General features: G+C 34.9%; 1 protein-coding gene across 8 annotated transcripts in view; it reads right to left on the bottom strand.

Moving 5' to 3' along the window:
* Positions 1 to 21,249, bottom strand: part of USP15 (ubiquitin specific peptidase 15) — a 115,894-nt gene that overhangs the window by 92,196 nt on the left and 2,449 nt on the right. For all 8 annotated transcript variants that reach the window (XR_009048569.1, XM_057704108.1, XM_057704103.1 and 5 more), the window contains exon 2: positions 4,443 to 4,570. Coding sequence is in view for 7 of the 8 variants with exons in the window: in XM_057704108.1 (XP_057560091.1) it covers positions 4,443 to 4,570 (128 nt within the window). In the remaining variant the exon portion in view is untranslated. The remainder of the gene's footprint in view (positions 1 to 4,442; positions 4,571 to 21,249) is intronic.

Raw genomic sequence — 21,249 nt, 5'->3', positions numbered from 1 at the left:
ATTGTGGATATTTTTCTATTTATCCTTGTAGTTCTATCAGTTTTTGCTTCACATGTTGTCAAGTTATGCCATTAGGTGGGTATACACTTCGGATTATTTATTATGTTTTCTTAAACTGTCCTGGCCCATTTATGGTTATGAAATGAACTTTTTATCCCTGGTAATGTTCTCTGTTCCAAAACTTAAAGTCTGATATCAATATGGCTATTCCAGCTTTCTTCTGATTAGTGTTAGTATGTGTATATTTTCTATTGCTACATAACAAATAACCACAGTATTTTAAAACAACACCCATTTATTATCTCACAGTTCTGTGGGTCAGAAGTTAGATGGGCTCAACTGGGTTCTCTACTTAGGGTCTTATAAGGAACAAATAAAGATGTCAGACAGGCTGGTCTCCTATCTGAAGGCTCTGAGGAAGAATCTACTTTCAAGCCCATTCAGATTGTTGGTAGAATTCAGTTTCTCATGGTTACAGGCATGAGGTTCCTGTTCCCTTGCTGGCTGTGGGCCCAATGACTCTCTCTGCTCCTAGAGGATGCCTGTCTTCCTTCTCATGTGGTCCCCTCCATTTTCAAATCAGCAATGAGTCCTTCTCATGCTTTGAATCCTGACTTCTACAGTTACCACCCAGAGAAAACTCTGCTTTTAAAGGGCATGTATGATTAGATAAAACTCACTGGGGTAATCTCCCTTTCGTCAAATAACATAAATAATCACAGGAATGATTCCTATGCTCAGGTTCCACTCATACTCAAAGAGGAGACGATTACATAAGAGTGAGGGTCACTGGAGGCGGTTCTTATTTTCCAATCTCTTAATCAATTTGTATCTTTATATTCAAGCTGGCTTTCTAGTAGATAGTATACGGTTGGGTCTCTCTTTTTTTTAATCCAACCTTATAGTCTACCTCAAACTGGGATATTTACATTAAATACAACCGTTCACAGAAATGGGTTTATATCTACCATCTTGCTATTTGTTTTCTACTTGCTTCATTTGCTCTTTGCACTTTTCCACTTAAAAAAAATTTCTTTAAACGCTGCTGTTTCTCCTTAGTATGCATCATATAATTTGCTTCTTTGCATTCCAGGTAATATTTGGTTGGATCCAAGATATTACAAATTTTACCTTGTTGTGTGCTGGATATTTCTGTATTCCTACAAAATTTTGTGTTCTGTTCTGAGATGCAGTTAAGTTACTTGTAAATAGTTTGATACTTTCAACTTAGAAGGACAAGAGGATTAATTTTGCCCTTCTCTAGAGGCAAACCCATTCTCTGCAGTCTATCCTGTGATTTATAAGGTTTTCCACTCTGGCTAATGTGAACACATTATTCTTGGTTCTTTATAAGTGTAACTGAGGGTACTCATCAGTTAGATCCATTACACTATAATTTGCTTAATAAATAGTGAACTGTAACCTGCCTTCACTGATCAAGCTCACTTTGTTTTTACAAGGGCTTGCACGTCCTCCAAGCTTCGCATAGCCTAAACAATAAGATATTTGCCTGAGTTGTTTTTCAGGAACTTGGAATCAGCTGTGTTCAGCTCTAGGTGGAGCTAAGACTGGTTAAGACCATCGACTATTCAACTGGGCTTGTGTGAGTGTCTGCTTGGTGACCTTTTGACATTGGAGAGCCAAAAACTCCACCCTCAAAACCTGCTAAAAAATGCCTCCATTTTCTGAACATGTGTCCCACGGAGAAGCAAGTATTGCGTTGGCCAAAAAGTACCTTTGGTTTCTAAGTAAAAATAAAAGACACATTTTTCATTTTCACCAAGAACTTTATTGAACAACATATTCACCCTTTTGTTCCACTACCCTCTGACATTTTTCAGGCAACTTCATAATTCCATCTTCGAAAACTTTTTATCTTTTTGAGCAAAGAACTGGTCCTGGTGCCTTTTACAGTCTTGCATGGAATTGAAATTTTTTCCATTAAGAGAATTTTGTATGAACCTAAATAAATGCAAATCCGAAGGTGCAATGTCTGGTGAATACGGCAGATGAATCAGAATTTCCCAACCAAGCTGTAACAGGTTTTGCCTGGTCATCAAAACAACACGCAGTCTTATATGATCCCAATGGAAGATTATGTGTTTTCTGTTGACTAATTCTGGATGCTTTTTGTCGAGTGCTGCTTTCAGTTGGTCTACCTGGGAGCTGTACTTGTTGGAATTAATCATTTGGTTTTCCGGAAGGAGCTCATAATAGCATGTACACAACATCACCGTCTTTGGATGAAGATCGGCCTTTCGTGTGGTTGGTGGTGGTTCATTTCACTTGCCCCATGATCTCTTCCATTCCACATTATTGTACAGTATCCACTTTTCATCGCCCATCACAATTTGCTTTAAAAACGGAACATTTTCATTACATTTAAGTAGAGAATCACATATGGAAATACCATCAAGGTTTTTTTCGCTCATGTGGAACCCAAACATCAAAACGATTAACATAACCAAGCTGGTGCAAATGATTTTCAGCCCTTGATTTGGATATTTTGAGTATGTCGGCTATCTCCCACGTGGCATAACGTTAATTGTTCTCCATGAACGTCTCAGTTTGATCACTATCAACTTCAACTGGTCTACTCAACTATGAGCATCATCCAGTGAGAAATCTCCAGCACAAAACTTCACAAACCACTTCTGACACGTTCGATCAGTCACAGCACCTCCTCCATACATTGCACAAATCTTTTTTTGCATTTCGGTTGCATTTTTACCTTTCTTGAAGTAACAAAACATAATATGCCGAAAATGTTGCTTTTTTTCCCTTCCATCTTCTATATTAACATGGCTACACAAAAATTCAGCAATTTTGATGTCTTTTTCTTTAAATGCACACTGACATGATAGCTGTCACAGATGATCTAACAAAACTGCTTTGAATGAAGCTGAAGAAACTAAGTGCTACTAGAGCCATCTTACGGAAAACAAACAAACAGACCTTGTGGCCAACCCAACAGCTTAGCTGCACCTGCAGAGAACGACTATTACCTCACCTTTTTCTTATCACCAATTACCTTTCCCCACACTCCCCACACCTCAGACCACCCTGCTTCTTTATTCCCACAACTACTCTGAGCCCCTCGCCATCAGCGAGGCGGATATGAGATTTGTTCTCCTGACCCCTCACTTGTCTGCCTCATGAATAAACCCTTTTTCTGCTGCAAACCTTGGCATCTCAGCATTTGGCTTACTGCGCATCTGGCAAATGAACCTAAATGATTGTGCCTTCTAATTCTTTTGGATGGTCCAACTCATCAACATGCACTGGTCAACTCAGCTGAAGACTTAGAATAGAGCTTCTACAGATCTCCAGGTCTCTCTCTCCTTATGTGCTACTCATTCCTCTCTGATACTCTGCCCTGAAAACTCTGGCTGCCTTGGTCTCCCTGGACTCCAAACTCTTTCCTCAACTAAGGGAGGCTGCCAGGCTTTGCATGGGTTTCCCCTTCTGTGCCCTGTCTTGGAAACTCTCTCAGTGCAATTGAGCTGAGAAAATCATAGGGCTCACCTCATTTGTTTCATACCTCTCAAGGATCACTGTTCTTTGTTGCCTGATGTTCAATGTTTTGAGAAACACTGTTTCATATGTTTTGTCAGGGTTTTAGTTCATTCAAGTGGAAGGGTAAGTCTAGTCCCTGTTACTCCACTTTGGCCAGAAATGGAAGTTCTGGTACTTATGTTTTATTCTCTTTAAATGTTATCAGAGTTTTAAAAGGGCTAGCAAGTAATAAAGGTTGCAGAAGATTGATGCAAAAATCCAAGAATGTAAACATATACCACTGCTCCCCAACTTAAAAAAGTCACGTGTCCCATTAGCAAAATAATACACGATACAGCATTTCCCCCAAATAAGACAGTGCTTTCTAACTTACATTCTAGTTTAAATGATCAAAAATCCTTATTACCTCATAAATGACAAGCAGACTTTGTCATGATACAGAATAATAACTAACTATGCCAGAATACTCTGAATTTACTAGGTCAAATCTAACCTGCTGTGTATCCACGGGTCCCATATCTGCATTTCAACCAACTCTGGATAGAAAATATTTGAGGGAAAAAAGAAATTTTCATAAAGTTCCAAAAAGTGAAACTCGAATTTGCCATGTACCAGCAACTATGTGCATAGCATTTATAGTTTACTAGGTATTATAAGTAGCCTACAAATGATTTAAAGTATATGGGAGGATATATACAGATTATATGCAAATATTATGCCATTTTATAGAAAGGGTTTGAGCATCCATACATTTTGGTATCTGAGAGGGTTCCTGGAACCAACCCCCACATGGACACCCAGGGGTGACTATACAAAGAAATTTCTAACTAACAATTTATTTATATCAACATTTTCCATATTACATATACTGACTATAAAAGTGAAATGTACACATTTACAACCTGACTGAAAGAAGGAAATAATACCTTTAAGAAGCCCAGAGTTATCAATGGGTCCAGGATATACATTTTGATCTCCCATCTGGTATTTGTCCCAACTGTCAAAGCCAACATATTTTTTCCACTGTTTGAACCAGCGACTATCAACTAGGTACCTAAAAAAGAAGAGAAATCGGTAAAGGAAAATACCAGGAACTACAGGAAAAGCACAAAAGCTATCTATCTTTCATATTTCATTTTACATCAAAGCACGTCTACTTCAAAGGATTACTGAGAATAACTGCAATCTCACAGTAGAAGAAAAATATTTCACTTGTGTAAAGTATTATTTCTATTGTTCTATAAAATATCTACTAAGGACAACTACCGACACACACATTAAAAAAAAAAAACCTTAACAGCGTTAAAAAAAAAAAAAAAAGCAACAAAATATTTGCTAAGGGAACAAAAATTCAAATGGTAATTATAGGAATCAATAAAAATAAAATTTTAAATGCAACAGTAAAATATAAATATGAAAAATGGTTCTTTTGCAAAAAACTTACAGTATGTTAATTTTATATATTTTACTGTATCTTTTAGGGGGTAAGGAAAGCAATTATTAAAGGTTTGCAAGACTGATTTTAGTTATTATAACCAAAGCTTTACAGAAAGTTTAAAAATAATTAGCTTCTTTACCAACAAAAGTTAATAACAACAATACTATCTCCAACTGTTTCTCATACATGAGTAAAATCTGCTGGGGCAAGCAGGACTGGTTTTTAATTGATTTCAAAAGTGTGATACCAAGCACTATAAGCATTACTGAAACTATATTCATCTTACTTTTCAAATACCTAGCTTCTCATCAGATAACCAGTGACAGAAAAAATAAAATAATGGTTCTCTAGCAAAGAAAGCATAAAAAATTATAAATCTAAAAAATTTTACAAATTTGTTTATATTACACCTACCATACTTTGCCACTGGTTCATAATTATTTTAAATTCTTTTCCAGAAACATTTTCCCCACACTTAACCAGGTTCAACCACAAACAAAAGCAAAAGCAAAGATTAACACAACGCTGAAAGCCCACACCTGTAACCGAGTTTTCAGGAGAACGTCATCCTAATGTCTCTGTGCTTACAGCACTATATATACAGCACCACAAGGATGAAATGCTATAGTCATGTCTGAAAATACCCAAGCAAACGCACCAACCTGACAAAACCCCCCAATTCTTAAAAAACATTCATCTGAAGTTTAACTCCCTAAAAATGGGTAAGGAAGAATTATCCACACATGAGTATTCCAAATCCACTATCAGGGTTATGCAACAGAAAGCCCCCAAATTGTAAATTTTGATATTTAACTGTGTCCTAATTACTTTTATATTGATAGTATTTAGGGCCCGTTCCGCCAGTTTCTTCTTGTTGCAAATTGTCTCAACTATCTTTGGTCATTTGCTATTCTATACAAATTTTAGAATCAGTTAATTAAGTTCCACAAAGAACCCTATTAAGATTTTGATTGGAATTGCGTTGCATTGAACTTATAGATTAACAATGACATTATAACTTAAAATGTCATTTATAAAACTTACATTAAAAACTATTTGTAGAATGCTATCAAAATTCTATTTATATTTCTTAAAAGATATTTCTAAAAGATGAGGTTTTACGCTCCCACAGTATTTAACACGGGGGTGCACTCATCTGCTGCCACAGCACTTCTAGTCTAACTCCCTTTCCTAGATCCTGAAGTGACTCCTTTCTGTATAATGAAACCATCATGAGAGGAAACTCACCCAGCTGATGAGAATTCAGCTGTTTCCAACACTACCTTCAACTGAAAATGACCATCGGTAACGAAACATGAGGAAAGTATAGAAAACAGGAGCATCTATTACTGAGATAATGTGTAGTTTTCTTAGATGTACCCTTGAAATTAGATGAAGTGGACAAATAAATGAAAAAAAATTTATTTCAAGACATTCACATGGATTTGCTGTACTGTAAAAACTCTAATCCTAATCTATTATGGATCTGTCCAAAACACAAGACTCCCCAATCTTAACTCATAAAAGCCTAGAACAAAATCAAGATTACAAATAAGTGAACAAGGACTTGAATTTATTACATATTCTCAATAGCACTCTTCATCCTTGATATGCTATTAGGGTCCAGATGTGCCCAACTTAAGCTTCTGAGTTTCTTTTTTGAATAGTTATAACTATTTGTAAAGATTGATATTTCATGGCTTTTATTCTTGAAATATAAATTGTTACAAATAGTTATAACTGATTTTAAGATGAAGTCTAAAATTCTTAACATTACCTAATAGGTCTTGTATGATTTGATCTGCTCCTACCTACCTCTCTAGTCTTAACTGGTACCATTTTTCTTTGTGCTGAGATCTAGTTCCTGGACATACTATTTTCTGCCTCATGGCTCCTTCTGCCTCAAATATTCTGTTGCTCTTAACACCTAGTTAACTCCTATCATCTTTCAGATAGTTTAAATGTCACTTTCTCAGGGAATCCTTCCATTAGCTTCTCCCCATTTCCTCTTAGTTTGGAAACAGAAAAACAAGATGGCAATCTCAGTCTACTAGATCTCAAGACTATTAAATTACAGGAATTATGTTTAATAATAACAAAATAACGAACACTTGAGCTTTACTCTTGGACCAGGCACATAAGTCTAAGTACTTTAATGCATTGCCTCATTTACGCCTTTAACTACCCAATGAGGTAGGCACTATTATAATTTCATAGGCACACAGAAACTAACTTGCCTAAGGTTTTACAAAGTTATTGCCAGACCTGTGATTAAGAAAATGTGTTATTAGCATAGGGAGAAGCAAAAAGACCAATGAAAGTAGCACAAAGAAACAAGAACCAGGCTCAAATATATGTGGAACTATGTTATATGCTAAAAAGCATCATTATGAACCAGTGTAGAAAGATCTGGCTATATATACGGGAGAAAATTAAATTAAGAGTTCTACACTTCACATATGTACTCAGTCCTATTCAAAAAACCTTCTTACAAAAACCTGAATATGTTAAACATGACTGATATATAAGGGAACAGTAACACAAATTTAACGTATGCTTAAAGCAGTACTTCACCCATAAGTAGTGCGAGGACTAGGGACCCTAATGGGGAGTGCTTCCTTACACTTTACACCCTAGGTGCCTTGCGTGTCTCACCCTAGTCCTAACTCTGAAACAAACACTAGACAAATGTAGAAAATTACCCAGCTACACTGAGCTGCACAGGTATGCACAAAACATACACTTTAAACATCTACCTACCCTTCTGATCCCACTTCAAACCTCATCTTTTTCAAAATAAAAATGCCATATTTATTGCAGTATTAATATATTTCTTAACCACTTAATATGTGTAAAACCACACAATTTTTATTATATTACGTATCTTTTTTCTAAAAAAATGGGTCACTGACAAAATTTTTTAAAGTGCTATGTCCCAACCCTATTTTTCCCATATGCCCTGTGGTTTTTATTGCATGATTTTGCATATAGCACAGTGATTTTTGGGAACACATGCTGTGTTACAGCAGAAAACTGTACAAAAATAAATTGTAGTTGGATTAAAAACATAAATATGAAAATGAAAATGTAATTTTAAAAAAATACAGGAGAAAATCTTTGTTACTTTAGAATGTAGGAAGAGTTAAGAGAAAAAGCAAAAAACCTTAAAAGTAAAGGTTGATAAAATAGTGAGGTTAAAATGAAAAGCTTCTGTTCAACAAAAGCACCAAATAAAGAACAATATACACTGGGAAAGATACTTATACTACCAATAATCAATGAAGGATTACATACATGAAAAACTCCTTTAAACTAATTTAAAAAAAGAAAGAAAAAAGAAAAAAAAGAGCAATTCACAGAACAGAACATCACAATGGCCTCTACATATGAGATGTTCAATCTCATTAGCAATGTGAAAAATACAAATTAACAACATACCACATCATTCTCATGAAGTTGGGGAACACACAAGCACATGCACATGTGTTAATAATATTAAGTGTGGAGAAGATGTGTAGTAACTGCAACTCATAAACTGCTAATTGGGGTGTAAACTAGAATCTTCATTTTGGAGAAAAATTTGGCAGTAATAAGGCTGAAGATGTGCATACCACGGAATCAGGTATTGCCATTGCTAAGTTTTACCCTACAGAAACTCTTGCCCATATTTACAAGAATACAACTGAAGAATATATAATGCAGCATAATTTGCAAATGGAAAATTGGAAAAAAAAACCCTCATATCCATTATTCCTACCAAGAAATACTACACAAAAACTGAAATGAAAAATACACGTATTAACATGAATAAATCTCAAAACTGCAATGTTGAATTTAAAAAAAACACAAGCTGCAAACAGATACATGTAATAATACAAATATATTAAGATAGCACAGTACAGCTATAGAAAAATTTTAAACACGCCACAAAGAATATTATTCATAGATCCACATATACATTAAAAATATAAGTAAAGAGAATAATAAAAATCAATTTCTGGATGGTGACTCCCTCTGGCAAGGGAGGGAAGGGGTTAGAATTAGGGAAACGTACAGGGATATTCAACTGTATCTACGTTTTATTTTTTTTTTAAACTAAGAGAGGTGTATACTGTTTTGTTATATTTCCTTATATTTTTCTTTGCATCCTGTTTTCTGAAATATTATATTTAATATGACTAATATGCTTTCTATTTAATATAGAATAATAGTTTATACATATCTTCACATACATGCACAAAATGAAAGTCAAATGTACAGCTATGAATAATGCTGTAGTCAACAAAGCTGACAGAATCAGCAAATTTAGTTTCAAGCATAATAACAGGATAAAAAATATGTACAGCAAAACATATAAAATGCATAGCTTTAATTTTATTACTATTTTTGAAAGAAATTCATAATGTTCTATTACCTCATATTTACCTTTTATCTCTTCCAAATCCAACAGATGAATTTGCATTAGATTTTAACAAAAAATTTACATAAGCTTTGAAGAATTTTCTTTAGAAAAACATGATTTATTTGTTTCCAAGTTGATATATAGTAATGTATTCATTTTCAAGAAATCATTTCCTTTCGGTAACCAGAGCAACCAGTAAGTAAGCCAGAAAAGTAAAAATGATTGGTTGACATCTCATAGGAAAAGAAAATCACAAAGTACAGAAAGTACAGATTATTACCCTTGATATTTGGGAAGATAATATAAACAAAACAATCAATCAAAAAATCCTAAAACTGACATAAATACTGATTTTGAGCTGATCAAGCTTTAGTACCAAATATTAAACTATACAGTTGCAACCATCTAAAAGTCAACTAAATGCTAATGTGCAAATGGAATATTACTCAGCCACGGAAAGGAATGAAATTGAGTTATCTGTAGTGAGGTGGATGGACCCAGAATCTGTCACATAGAGTGAAATAAGTCAGAAAGAGAAAAATAAATACTGTATGCTAACGCATATATATGGAATCTAGAAAAATGGTACTGATGAACCTAGTGACAGGGCAGGAACAAAGATGCAGACGTAGAGAATGGACTTGAGGACACAGTGTGTGTGTGGGGGGGGGGAGGCGAGGTTGGGATGTAGTGAGAAAGTAGCATTGACATATATATACACTATCAAATGTAAAACAGATGGCTAGTGAGAAGCTGCTGCATAGCACAGGGAGATCAGCTAGGTGCTTTGTGATGCCCTAGAGGGGTGGGATGGGGAGGATGGCAGGGAGGCTCAAGAGGGAGGGGATATGGGGATACATGTATAAATACAGCTGATTCACTTTGTTGTACAGCAGAAACTAACGCAGCATTGTAAAGCAATTATACTTCAATGAAGATGTATTTTAAAAAAAGCAAAAAAAATATGTAACTGAATCACTTCGTTGTATACCAGAAACTAATACAACATTGTACATCAACGATACTTTAAATAAATAAATAAATGCTACTGTGCAAACATCCAGATAGTCCAAAGTACAGAGTCGTTATTAATTGCTTTACGATAAACTAATTTAAGTTTCTTACACAAAGGAGACTATACCTTATAGATGAAACTAAAGGTGAAATATTTCTGAATAATACTGAGCCATCTGTGTTCCCATACAAAAAGCTATGAAGTAAATGTACCAAAATATGTTCAAGATCATTTTACTTCTGACTGAAGCCTCTGGCTGTGGCTTAATCACTATCATTCCCCTCTTTTTCAGTGGATTACAAGAGATTTTATGACAATGCCTCACACTTGGTCACTACCCATGATTCTCAAACACTACTACATCAATATGAAAATATTTTTATCATATTATTATCTGAGTTCAAAAACTACTAAAGAAAATTTCATGGAGATGAAAGATCTACAGTCTTCAATCAGCATCTCAAGTCCTTTAAAGATGACCCACAATCCTCCAGCATGTCTCCAGTTTAGCCTTCTCTATTTCCAATAATTATTTCCAATTACTGCCAATCTCATTAAATTTCTAGCCCATTAATTTAAACAGACAGCCTTGCTGCTTACTTTTCAAGGAAGTAAGCCCCAACTGTCTCTCTTGCTCCACACCTTTATCATACCCGATTCCCTTAAGTATCAGTGGAGGATAGAACTCTCCTTAAATCCAAGGCTAATAATTTTTGTTCCTATTCTTTGGATCTAATTTCCTTCTGCCTCCTTGGAGACTTACCTCATTAACAGCCCCTACCCCCTTGTTTCTCCCTATATCTTTTTTTTTTTTTAACTTAGCACATGAGAAGGGCCAACTCTCCTCCCCTTTGCCCCCATATTACCTCACAACTCACATATTCGTTTCCTCCATCTACTCTCATTTTTCTGACTTGTCCTTGCAGCCAAGCTTCTCCTTCCTCAATCCTCACTTATTCTTCAACCTAGCAAAACAGATCCTTCTACCCCAAAGGACCCTAAAAAAGGTGTGCGAAAAGTCACTAATGGCCACCCTAACAAATGTGAAGGATCCATAGTTTTATTACCATATCAATGATTTTTAAAATAATTTCTGTGATTTTACTTTTCTGGATGAGAGGAATATATATATTTTTTATTTAATGACATTCTCTTCCTCTGCTTAAACATGAGTATTCCACAGGGCTGCTCTCAAATTTCTTCTTTTCTCACTGTTAATACCCAGTGATACTGTAACTTATATCAATAACTCCAAAATCTGCATCCCAAGGCCAGTCCTCAAGTTCTTGAATGGTATTTCCAATTCCTACCCGCCCATGTCAACTTGTATTTTTCACAGACATTTCAACTTAGAGTTGTCAATTGTCTTCACACCCTCATATGTACTCCTTTCTCTAACATCCCTTTAGTAAATGTCACCAGCAATTTAGTTTCCCAAGCCAGAAACCAGATTACCTTATATTCCTCCCCCACTCCTTCGCATCCAGTAACCAAGCCTGTCCTCACCTCTTCATTCTCAGAAAAGTACCTTAGTTCTGTACCTCCCCTTCCCCATCTTTTTAAAGTGGCACACGGTACGGTAACAGCTGCCCAGCTTGTAACTCTGCTTTAAATTTGCTCGCTTCCAATTCATCCTCCAGTCTGCTGCCATACATTTTAAAAACACAAATATGATCACATCACTCCTGTTAAAATTATTTAGAATCACATAACACAGTAGAAATGCTTTATATTTATCTAAAGCTTTTTATATAAAGTGTTTTCACATTAATTAGCTTAACATTAGAGTAACTTTTTTTCCCTCTTTTTTTATTTAGCTGATGGGGAAACCAAAACTCAGAGAAGCCAGGTGCCTTACCAAAGTCATACAACATTAAGTGAGTACGCAGGACCTGTTTTCAGGATGCCCTCTAGTTTTCAGACTCCAAAGTTCAGTGCTCTTTTTATTATATTAAACTTTACTTTAAAATCCCATTTACTTGACAGAGACCTAAAGATATAACAGATGGTTAGTAAAATCATACAACATAATCCCCTCTTTATGAAATAGTAAGGATTTTCTTTATAAAGTGAAGGTGCAGAAAGATATCATAATGGTATTACCAAGCTATAAATAAAAATTGAAATTTACTTCTTTTAAAGGCATATTTTAGCGATTTTTATCTATTTTACTCATGAAGAAAATAAGTATTTTCAAAGCGGGGGCACCTTTTGGTAAATGTTAGATCTTTGCCTATGAGAAACTTAGCAGAAAAAACCTAAGTGTTCACCCTATGCCTTCAGGAGAGTCATGTTTTCACATCAATTAAGACTACAGGAAAAAATAAGCACTATCTTTCTTTTAAGAGGTTTTCTAGAGGTGTGGTGAGTACTAAATTGTGGATGAATTTTTTTTTCCACACCCAACAGCAGTTTCTTTTCATGATTATTTTTGCTTATAAATTTGCCTTCCCCCTGAAATGAGACTTGACTAGACATGAATTCTAAATTTACTGTGAGAAGGAGTACTAGACCAAAGTTCTCTTTCTGACATCACTTGCTGCAAGGCCTTAGAGAAGTTACTCAATGCTAAACCTTTAGATTGTTCATCTTAGAAATGGAAAGACATTCATTCAAAAAGTATTTATTGGAGGTCTACTATGTATATGCTATTCCCTGTGCATAAGTGCTACCAAAATAGCCAAGAGCCCCATGTTCATGGAACTCAGAGTCTGGTGGAGGAAAGAGACAATAAATAATTAAGACACGGGCTTCCTAGGTGGTGCAGTGGTTAAGAATCCGCCTGCCAATGCAGGGGACACAGGTTCAATCCCTGCTCCAGGAAGATCCCACATGTCACGGAGCAACTAAGCCCGTGTGCCAAAAAAACAAAAAACAAAAAACAATAATTAAGACACATAGTAAAATACTGCAGTACAGGGAGCTATGAAAGTGTATAAAGGGGGCCCTATTTACAATAAAGGAAAGCCTTTTTGAAAAAATAATATTTTTGCATATGAACAAGAGTTATTTCATGAAGAATAAGATAAAAAGCTATCAAGACTGAAGGAACAGCACATACTAGGGCCAGAACAATTTCGGGAGTTAGGTATGTTGGAGGAACTGACTAAGTGCAGTTGGAGTTTATGACAAAGGGAGGAGAGATGCTAGATAAGGTAGGCTGGGGCCGGGCTACACAGCACCTTTAAGGTAATCAAAGATTTTATTCTAAATGCAATGAAAGCCATTGACAGATTTTTAGAAGAGAAGAAATATGATTTTATTTATATTTCATGAAGACCACGGGGAGTATCTCACAGGATTGTTGGGAGGTTCAAATATGCATGAAATGTTTAATAAATCACAAACTTACATAAAGTTATGAGAACTTCAAAAAGGTCTAAAGTGTATGGTGCTAAATATTCTAATGGGATCAGTAAAGGCAATCTGCACTGTGGTCTGGACAGAAAAATTTTCAGTGGCTCCAGAGAAGCAGGGTCAATTTTAGGACCCAAAATAAATCTGAGTCAGTTTTAAGACAGCCCTTGAATGCAGAAAAGCTTCTGTAAGAACTAAAAAGGCCAGGTTGCAGGTTTTTTGGTTGTTTGGTTGTTTGGGGGGAGGGAGGTGCGGGATGGGGGGAGTGGTAGTAGGGAAAGATAAGAGAGTCTCAAAAGTTGTTTAGTGTTTTTATACACACTAGAAGCAAATTTAAGAAAGATATAAAGGGGACCAATAAATGATTCAGAAATAGTCCTAAATACAAAGACATTTAAAAGTACAGGGAAATGGGGAAATCCCAAAAGCTGGATTTAGAAAACCACAGAGCTAGTGAATGCATAATTGTGTGTTTTTGTTTTTGATTATTATATGTTTATGCTGACAAGTTTCAGATAAGCAGTTCCCTTTTAACTGCCTAATACTGACGTAAATATGACGTTTATTTTTTCAAAAAATCCTACCTTTTCTCTGCAAAGTAGGCATAAGATAGTCCCTCTTTTACAACTAAGAAGATACATAAAAGTTTCAGCCTAATCCAATGTAGCACACCATCTGAGAACCTGTATAACTACTGTGCATAGAATTAACAGCATAAACAATTCTGGACATTAATTCACTCTATGACTAATCCTCTCATTTAATAAAACTGTTGAAATTACATTTGAGTTGCAAGAGCATAAACCATTTTTAATATTAAAACAGATATTAATAGTATCTAGTATTTAAAACCACTATAAACTAGATATTTCACTAAATTTCTTTTTTAAATACCATAAACTACAACTCTTCTGTAAAATGTAACCAAAAAAAGCTATGAAGGTCTTTCAAATAAACCAATGGCTTGGTTAATCATTCCTTTATATCTTATTTTTTAGACCTGAAGCGTTTCCAACCTATTTTCTGCCCTGCACATTAAATTCATCAGTTGGCAAGGATTAATTTTTATGACCTCTTTTTACATCTAAACTAAGAGACAAAGAACTCAGGAAGGAGGCCAAGTAAGATTGTGAAAGTGAAAAGAAAACCCACAGAATGAGAGAAAAATTTGCAAATCATCTATCTGATAAGAAATTTGTATCTAGAATATATAAAGAACACTTAAAACTCAATAATAAAGAGACAACCAATTAGAAAATGGGCAGAAGGATCTAGACACACATTTTGCCAAAGATACACAAAGCGCCAATAAGCACATATGAGAAGATGCGCAGCATCATCAGCCACTATGAAAACTGCAAATCAAAACCCCGACGAGATACTACCCCACACCCACCAAATGGCTATAATAAAACAGACAGACAACAACAAGTACTATGAGGATGTGGAGAAACTAGAACCCTCACACACCGCTGGTGGCAATGGGAAATCGTACAACCGCTTTGGAAAAGAGTCTATCAGTTCCTCAAAAAACAGAGACTCAGCAATTCCATTCCTAGGTATACACCCAAGAGAAATGAAAACTATGTCCAGACAAAAACCTGCACACAAGTGTCCACAGCAGGATTATTCATAACAAATGAAATGTGTGAACAACCCAAATGTCCACCAACCAATGAAGGAATAAATTCAAGCTGGTATATCTATACAATGCAACTTCTTTGCAATTAAAAAGAAACAAAGTACTGATACACACTAAAAAACTCATGAACCTAAAAAACATTATGTTAAAGTGAATGAAGCCAGACACAAAAACCACACATATTATATGACTCTATTTACATGAAATATCCAGAAAGCAACTTTATAGAACAAGAAACTAGATTAGTAGCTGCCAAGAATAGGGAGATGTGGGTCGAAAGGGGGCGGGGGAAACTGCTGATAGGTATGAGGTTTCTTTTAGGGATGACAAAAATATTCCAAAATTGACTGTGGTGATGGTTGCACAACTCTGTGAATACACCTAAATTCAGTGAATTGTACACAAGTGGGCAAATTGTATATGTGAATTATATCACAATAAAGATGATGTATTAAAAAAAAAGTGAAAGGGTCATAGATCTGGATGGAATTATTAGGGATGATTTTACAGAGATTGGTTTTGAAGTAAGTGAAAGTCAGGACTTAGTAAAATGGAAATAATATGAATGATGTGTAAAGTCCTATAAGGTAGGAACAAGTAAAGAATTTGCAGGAAATGGGAACCACTATATGTATCAAAGAGCTATATTAGTTAGAAATGAAACTTAAGTTAAAAATAAGACTAGAATGCTAAACCAGAAAGACCTAGAAAATTCTACAGCGCCCTCATATGGATAATAGATGAACATGGTCTTTTACTAATATGACAGAACTGTCATTTCTTGATTCTAATACTTGCAAGTATTCTTCCCGCAAAAAACTGCTTCCATAAAATGGGTACGGCTTATTCCTCACAGGCAGGCACTGCAGTTTAAAATGCAGCCTCTAGAGTTGACTGTCTAGGTCAGAATCTCTGCTCTACCACTGACTGAGTGTATCAGCATGTGCACTTAACTCTGTATATCAGTTTCTGAATCTCTAAAATGAGACCACTATCACTTATTTCATACATGCAAAGAGCTCTTAACCTTATAAGTAAGTGGTAATATTTGCAATCATAGCCACAACTACACGGTACATATAAATACTTAGGTACACCTCTCCTGAGAATCAAAAGTTTCTTCTGCTTGAAATCCATTGAAATTTATGAGAATATATTTTCCATCTATATCAAAGATAAATCTCTTGATTAAGCTGTTAAACTTTGTCAAGCTGTTACCACATATTGCTAAATAATATAAAGCAACCCAAATTATCAGGTCTCTTTAACCCAATCATTTAACACTTATCGTTTTTTTCTTTCTTCCAGTTTTACTGAGATAACAACTGACACACAGCACTATATAAGTTTAAGGTGTAGAGTATAATGATTTCACTTACATACACCATGAAATGATTAGCACAGTAAGTTTAGTGAACATCCATTATCTCGTATAAATTCAAAATTAAATAGAAAAAAGGTTATTTTCCTTATGATGAGAACTCTCAGGATTTACTCTAACAACTTCCATATACAGCATATAGCACTGTTAATTACATTACAATGGAATATTACTCAGCCATAAAAAAAAAGAATGAAAGTTTGCCATTTGCAACAACGTGAATGGACGTAGAGGGTATTATGCTAAGAAAAATAAGTCAGACAGAAAGACAGATACACATGATTTCACATATACGGGGAACCTAAAAAAATGAACAAACAAAACAGAAACAGTGTCATAGATACGGAGAACAAACAGGTGGTTGCTAGAGGAAAGGAAGCTGGGGGGAGGAGAGAAGTAGCTCAGTGAGATTAAGAGGTACAAATTTCCAGTTGCAAAATAAATGAGGCATGGGTATGAAATGTACAGTGCAGGAAATATAGTTAATAATTACGTAATATCTGTAATATCTTCGTATGGTGACAGATTGTAACTAGACTCATCCTGGTGATCATTTTGAAATGTATAGAAATATCTAATCACTATGTTCTGTAACAGGAAGTAACATAGTCTTGTAGGACAATTATACTTCAAAGAAAACCAACCAAACAAACTCATACAAAAAGAGATCAGAGAGAGCTTTGGTTACCAGAGGTAGGGGTAGGGGTGGGGGGAGAAGGAATTGGATGAATGCAGTCAAAAGGTACAAACTTACAGTTAGAAGATAAAATAAGTACTAGGGATGTAATGCACAACATTATAAATATAACTATCACCCTTACCATTCTTAATCTTTTTGTTTTTTACTACAGGAACTTGATGCTCTTTTCACTCAAGAAATGAATTTTGCCTCTAATGCTCCCAGGTTTTGCTATAACTGCCTCTCTATACTAAGTAAGTCACAAAGACAAATGTCATTTGATATCACTTATATGTGGAATCTAAAAAACATGATACAAATGAACTTATTTACAAAACAGAAACAGAATCACAGACATAGAAAACAAACTTATGGTTACCAAAGCGGCTGGGGTGGGGGGGGGGAATTAAAATATATACACTACTAATATAAAACAGATAGCCAACAAGGACCTACTGTAGCACAAGGAACCACACTGAATATCTTGTAATAATCTATAATGGAAAAGAGTCTAAAAAACAACATATATATATATGTATGTATAACTGAATCACTTTGCTGTACACCTGAAACTAAGACAACTTTGTAAATCAACTATGTTTCAATTAAAAAAAAAAAAACCCCAAAACTGGTTCTCTAAAACTCAGAATAGCCTGGTCTCAGAGCCACTTTGGACTTGCTTGTGAGAGCCTTTAACTTCTTTCACAAAAGAAGTCTTTTCAATGGCTACTTCTGCTAAACCATTTTCCTGAACCACGATTTTCCTGAACCATGAGCAATTATCACACTAATATCTGGGTCTTCTCAAAGCTAAAAGTAGAGTGAAAGGGACAGTATTCTCAGTTCTCCTCCTCACGAAGAAGAAAAAGCAGTCTTTATCCTCCTTTTCTTTTTGGAGAGCTATAAGGGAACCACGCAGAATCTTACTGACGGAAGCAGTATTCTAGGCACAACCAAATATAGGTTAATCCTACAGAGGTTTTCTGCCTTATATTAGAATCCGAGCTTCCTCTTTTTGAGCTGTTCTTGATTGTTCTCTCAGATACATCATTTTAATCTGTATCCCAAACTGAGGTCACTTACTACCAATCAATCTTATTTTAGGTTTCTTTAGTAGTGGCTTCCACGTAAACTGGATGATAAAGTTGAAAGGAACATTCCCTTGTTTAAAGAATAGATGCAGAAAGAATCTGGAAAAACGACCTCAAAGGAATAAATATAAGATACAGAGTGTGAATTACAGTGGTAACTAAGGAAATGAAAACAAGAGGCACAAACCAAACTGACATTACTCAGGGAAGAAAAAAAACTAGTAATCACTGAAAAATTCTATATGGAGACTAAGAAATAGTTTAATGCCTTATGAAATACTGTTTGAATTACATTTGAGTAGTGACAGCATAAAACAATTTTAATACTAAGGAGATACTGGTAGGATTTAGTATCTTGAATCATTATAAACCAGGTATTTAAATAATATGCTAAAAACCAGCTCTGAAACCATCAGACATCTGTAAACTGAGATAAACAGGAGCACTTGATTTAATGGCTGCACAATCATTGAGACAAAGCATTTAGAATAGTGGCTGCAACAGAGTAAGCGTTCAATAAAGTTCACTAGCAGTGGTATTATCACCTGTGAAACCACAAGCAAACCAACTGATTTCTCTGAGCTCAGATTTCTCATCTACGAGAAAGGACTATAAATACATACTTCGATCCTTATTTGAGAATCCAACCAGATAATGCATGTAAACACCTTCACCAGTAGTTCTCACCCTCCCCTTTACCTCCCTGCCAATATATCTGATTGTTTCAATTCACTTTTATCAATAATCATGGTTTTTTGGTAAAGCGATTCTCAAAGTGAGGAAAAGAAAAATCACTCTAAACTCATGTAATAAAACGAATATATCTAATGACTAACATGGCAATATTGATTTTATTAGCAGTAATGCTACATGGACTGTCAGTTTTCAGGAAGGTGTTAAAGAGATATCAACATGGTTACCTACCATCCACTGTCTTAATTCAAACGTGCTTTGACTTTGAAAATTCACAAAAAGTTGGTAAACATGGAACATAAAATACCAAACTTCTGCAACTGCATTTTCTGGGCTGGGCTGTTTCTATGGATAAATGAGATCACTGACTAAAGTTCTGGATCTTCTTGGCCAAATAGGGTACATTAATCTTAGCTTCACTAACAACTTACAAGTGATTTTAAAACTCATGAAAAGGATTAAATTAGGAAAAACTTCTTTTCTTGATTTTAAGCAACTAAAATGTGAAAAATACACTTTAATGTCCCTATTTCTGTCCTTATTTTCATCACTTTACCAACACTAAAGGACAGTTTTGCTTTCTGGTTTCATTTCCTGCAAATGATGTAATATATACTCTATTATAGTGGTAAACACTGGTACAACTGAAGTTAACACTAACAGTAATGTAACAATTTGGAGTTCATATTGATTAATATTATCCATTTACATTATTAACTGATTTTCTGATTTAAAATTATTTTCTGTTAGTGTGAATCAAAGTTGCAAAAACATAAAGTACCATATAAAATAAAGCCTCAAACACTTCTAAGTAAAAGAGTAGGAATGGAAGGAAAGCTCAAAAATTGAAATTAATGTCTCTCCTATCTAAAAACCTGATTGATCTGATTCCTTGGCAGTTTACTGAGACAAAAACATCATACATATTTTAAATGACTCTAAGTGCAAATTAAAGTGCAAATTAAAGTTACTCTCCAAAGTTAACTTAAACCTACTAGAGTTATTTTATTAGGGTTTATACAAAAATAACATACAAAATTTAATTTGTAAAGTTAGCTGTGAACATAGTGGAACACAGAAATTAGTGAAAATGACTGGTAAATGAATAACATTTAATACAACGCGCAAATAAAGCAGTGATTTTGGTGATTTGTAGACATCCATTTATTTACTCATAATAAATCTATTTAAAAAGAAATCTCCAAAGAGAGTGTTCCACAACCCACAACGTGTTTTTGTTATGTTAATTCATTTAACTATCATCCCCTTCAATAGGTTCCTCCATCCCTAATACACTTACATGCAATGTACTTTACACAAATTTCTCTTTTATCAGGAGAAACTACCATGTATCTGAAAATTAAGTTATCTTTCATTTATCCTAAGCTAAATAGTTCTAGTTCCTTTATTCTTTTTCTATCGTTTCTAAATTCTAACAGTCTTGTTCATGGTTTTCTGACTCTCTCCTTGGAGCTAAACACTGATCAAGAAACAGCATACAAGACCACTGCTTCACTCCTTCTAATGCAGATGGATGTTACTTTTACACCCAACCTTTTTAAGAGGTATAACTCTCTTGCATCAATTCTGACTTTTTTGTCACTATAAATAAAGTCTGTACTAGGCTTTATTAGACAAACATGAGGTTTGTTCCTCCTCATCTCAGACATGTGTAACTTATTTCCACCTCTAGAAAGTTAGCTTCCAGATAAAAATCATTCACTATTTACAAATAAACAGAAATTCTAGTATTCACATAGAAGCACATCTTTATCCTTGCCCAGGTGTTAGCATTAATTACCAGGGTACTAAGAGGCAGTCCTTACCTGGAAAGTGCTCACAACCTAATTAATAATGAACTGTATTCATTTGAATGCATATAACATAAAACTGTTTTATAACATCATGACTATACCATCAGACATGAGTATTAAAATTTCAAGAATAAACTCACGGTAAACCTACCAATTTTTCTTGACAGTCCAGTCTTTCCAAGATGGTTATATACACATATCAAGACAATGATCTATTTGCA

This window comes from Hippopotamus amphibius, chromosome 12 (genome assembly GCF_030028045.1).
Source record: "Hippopotamus amphibius kiboko isolate mHipAmp2 chromosome 12, mHipAmp2.hap2, whole genome shotgun sequence".
Lineage (NCBI taxonomy): Eukaryota > Metazoa > Chordata > Mammalia > Artiodactyla > Hippopotamidae > Hippopotamus > Hippopotamus amphibius.
Note: the sequence above shows the minus strand (reverse complement) of the source record. Positions and strands in the feature narration are given on the sequence as shown.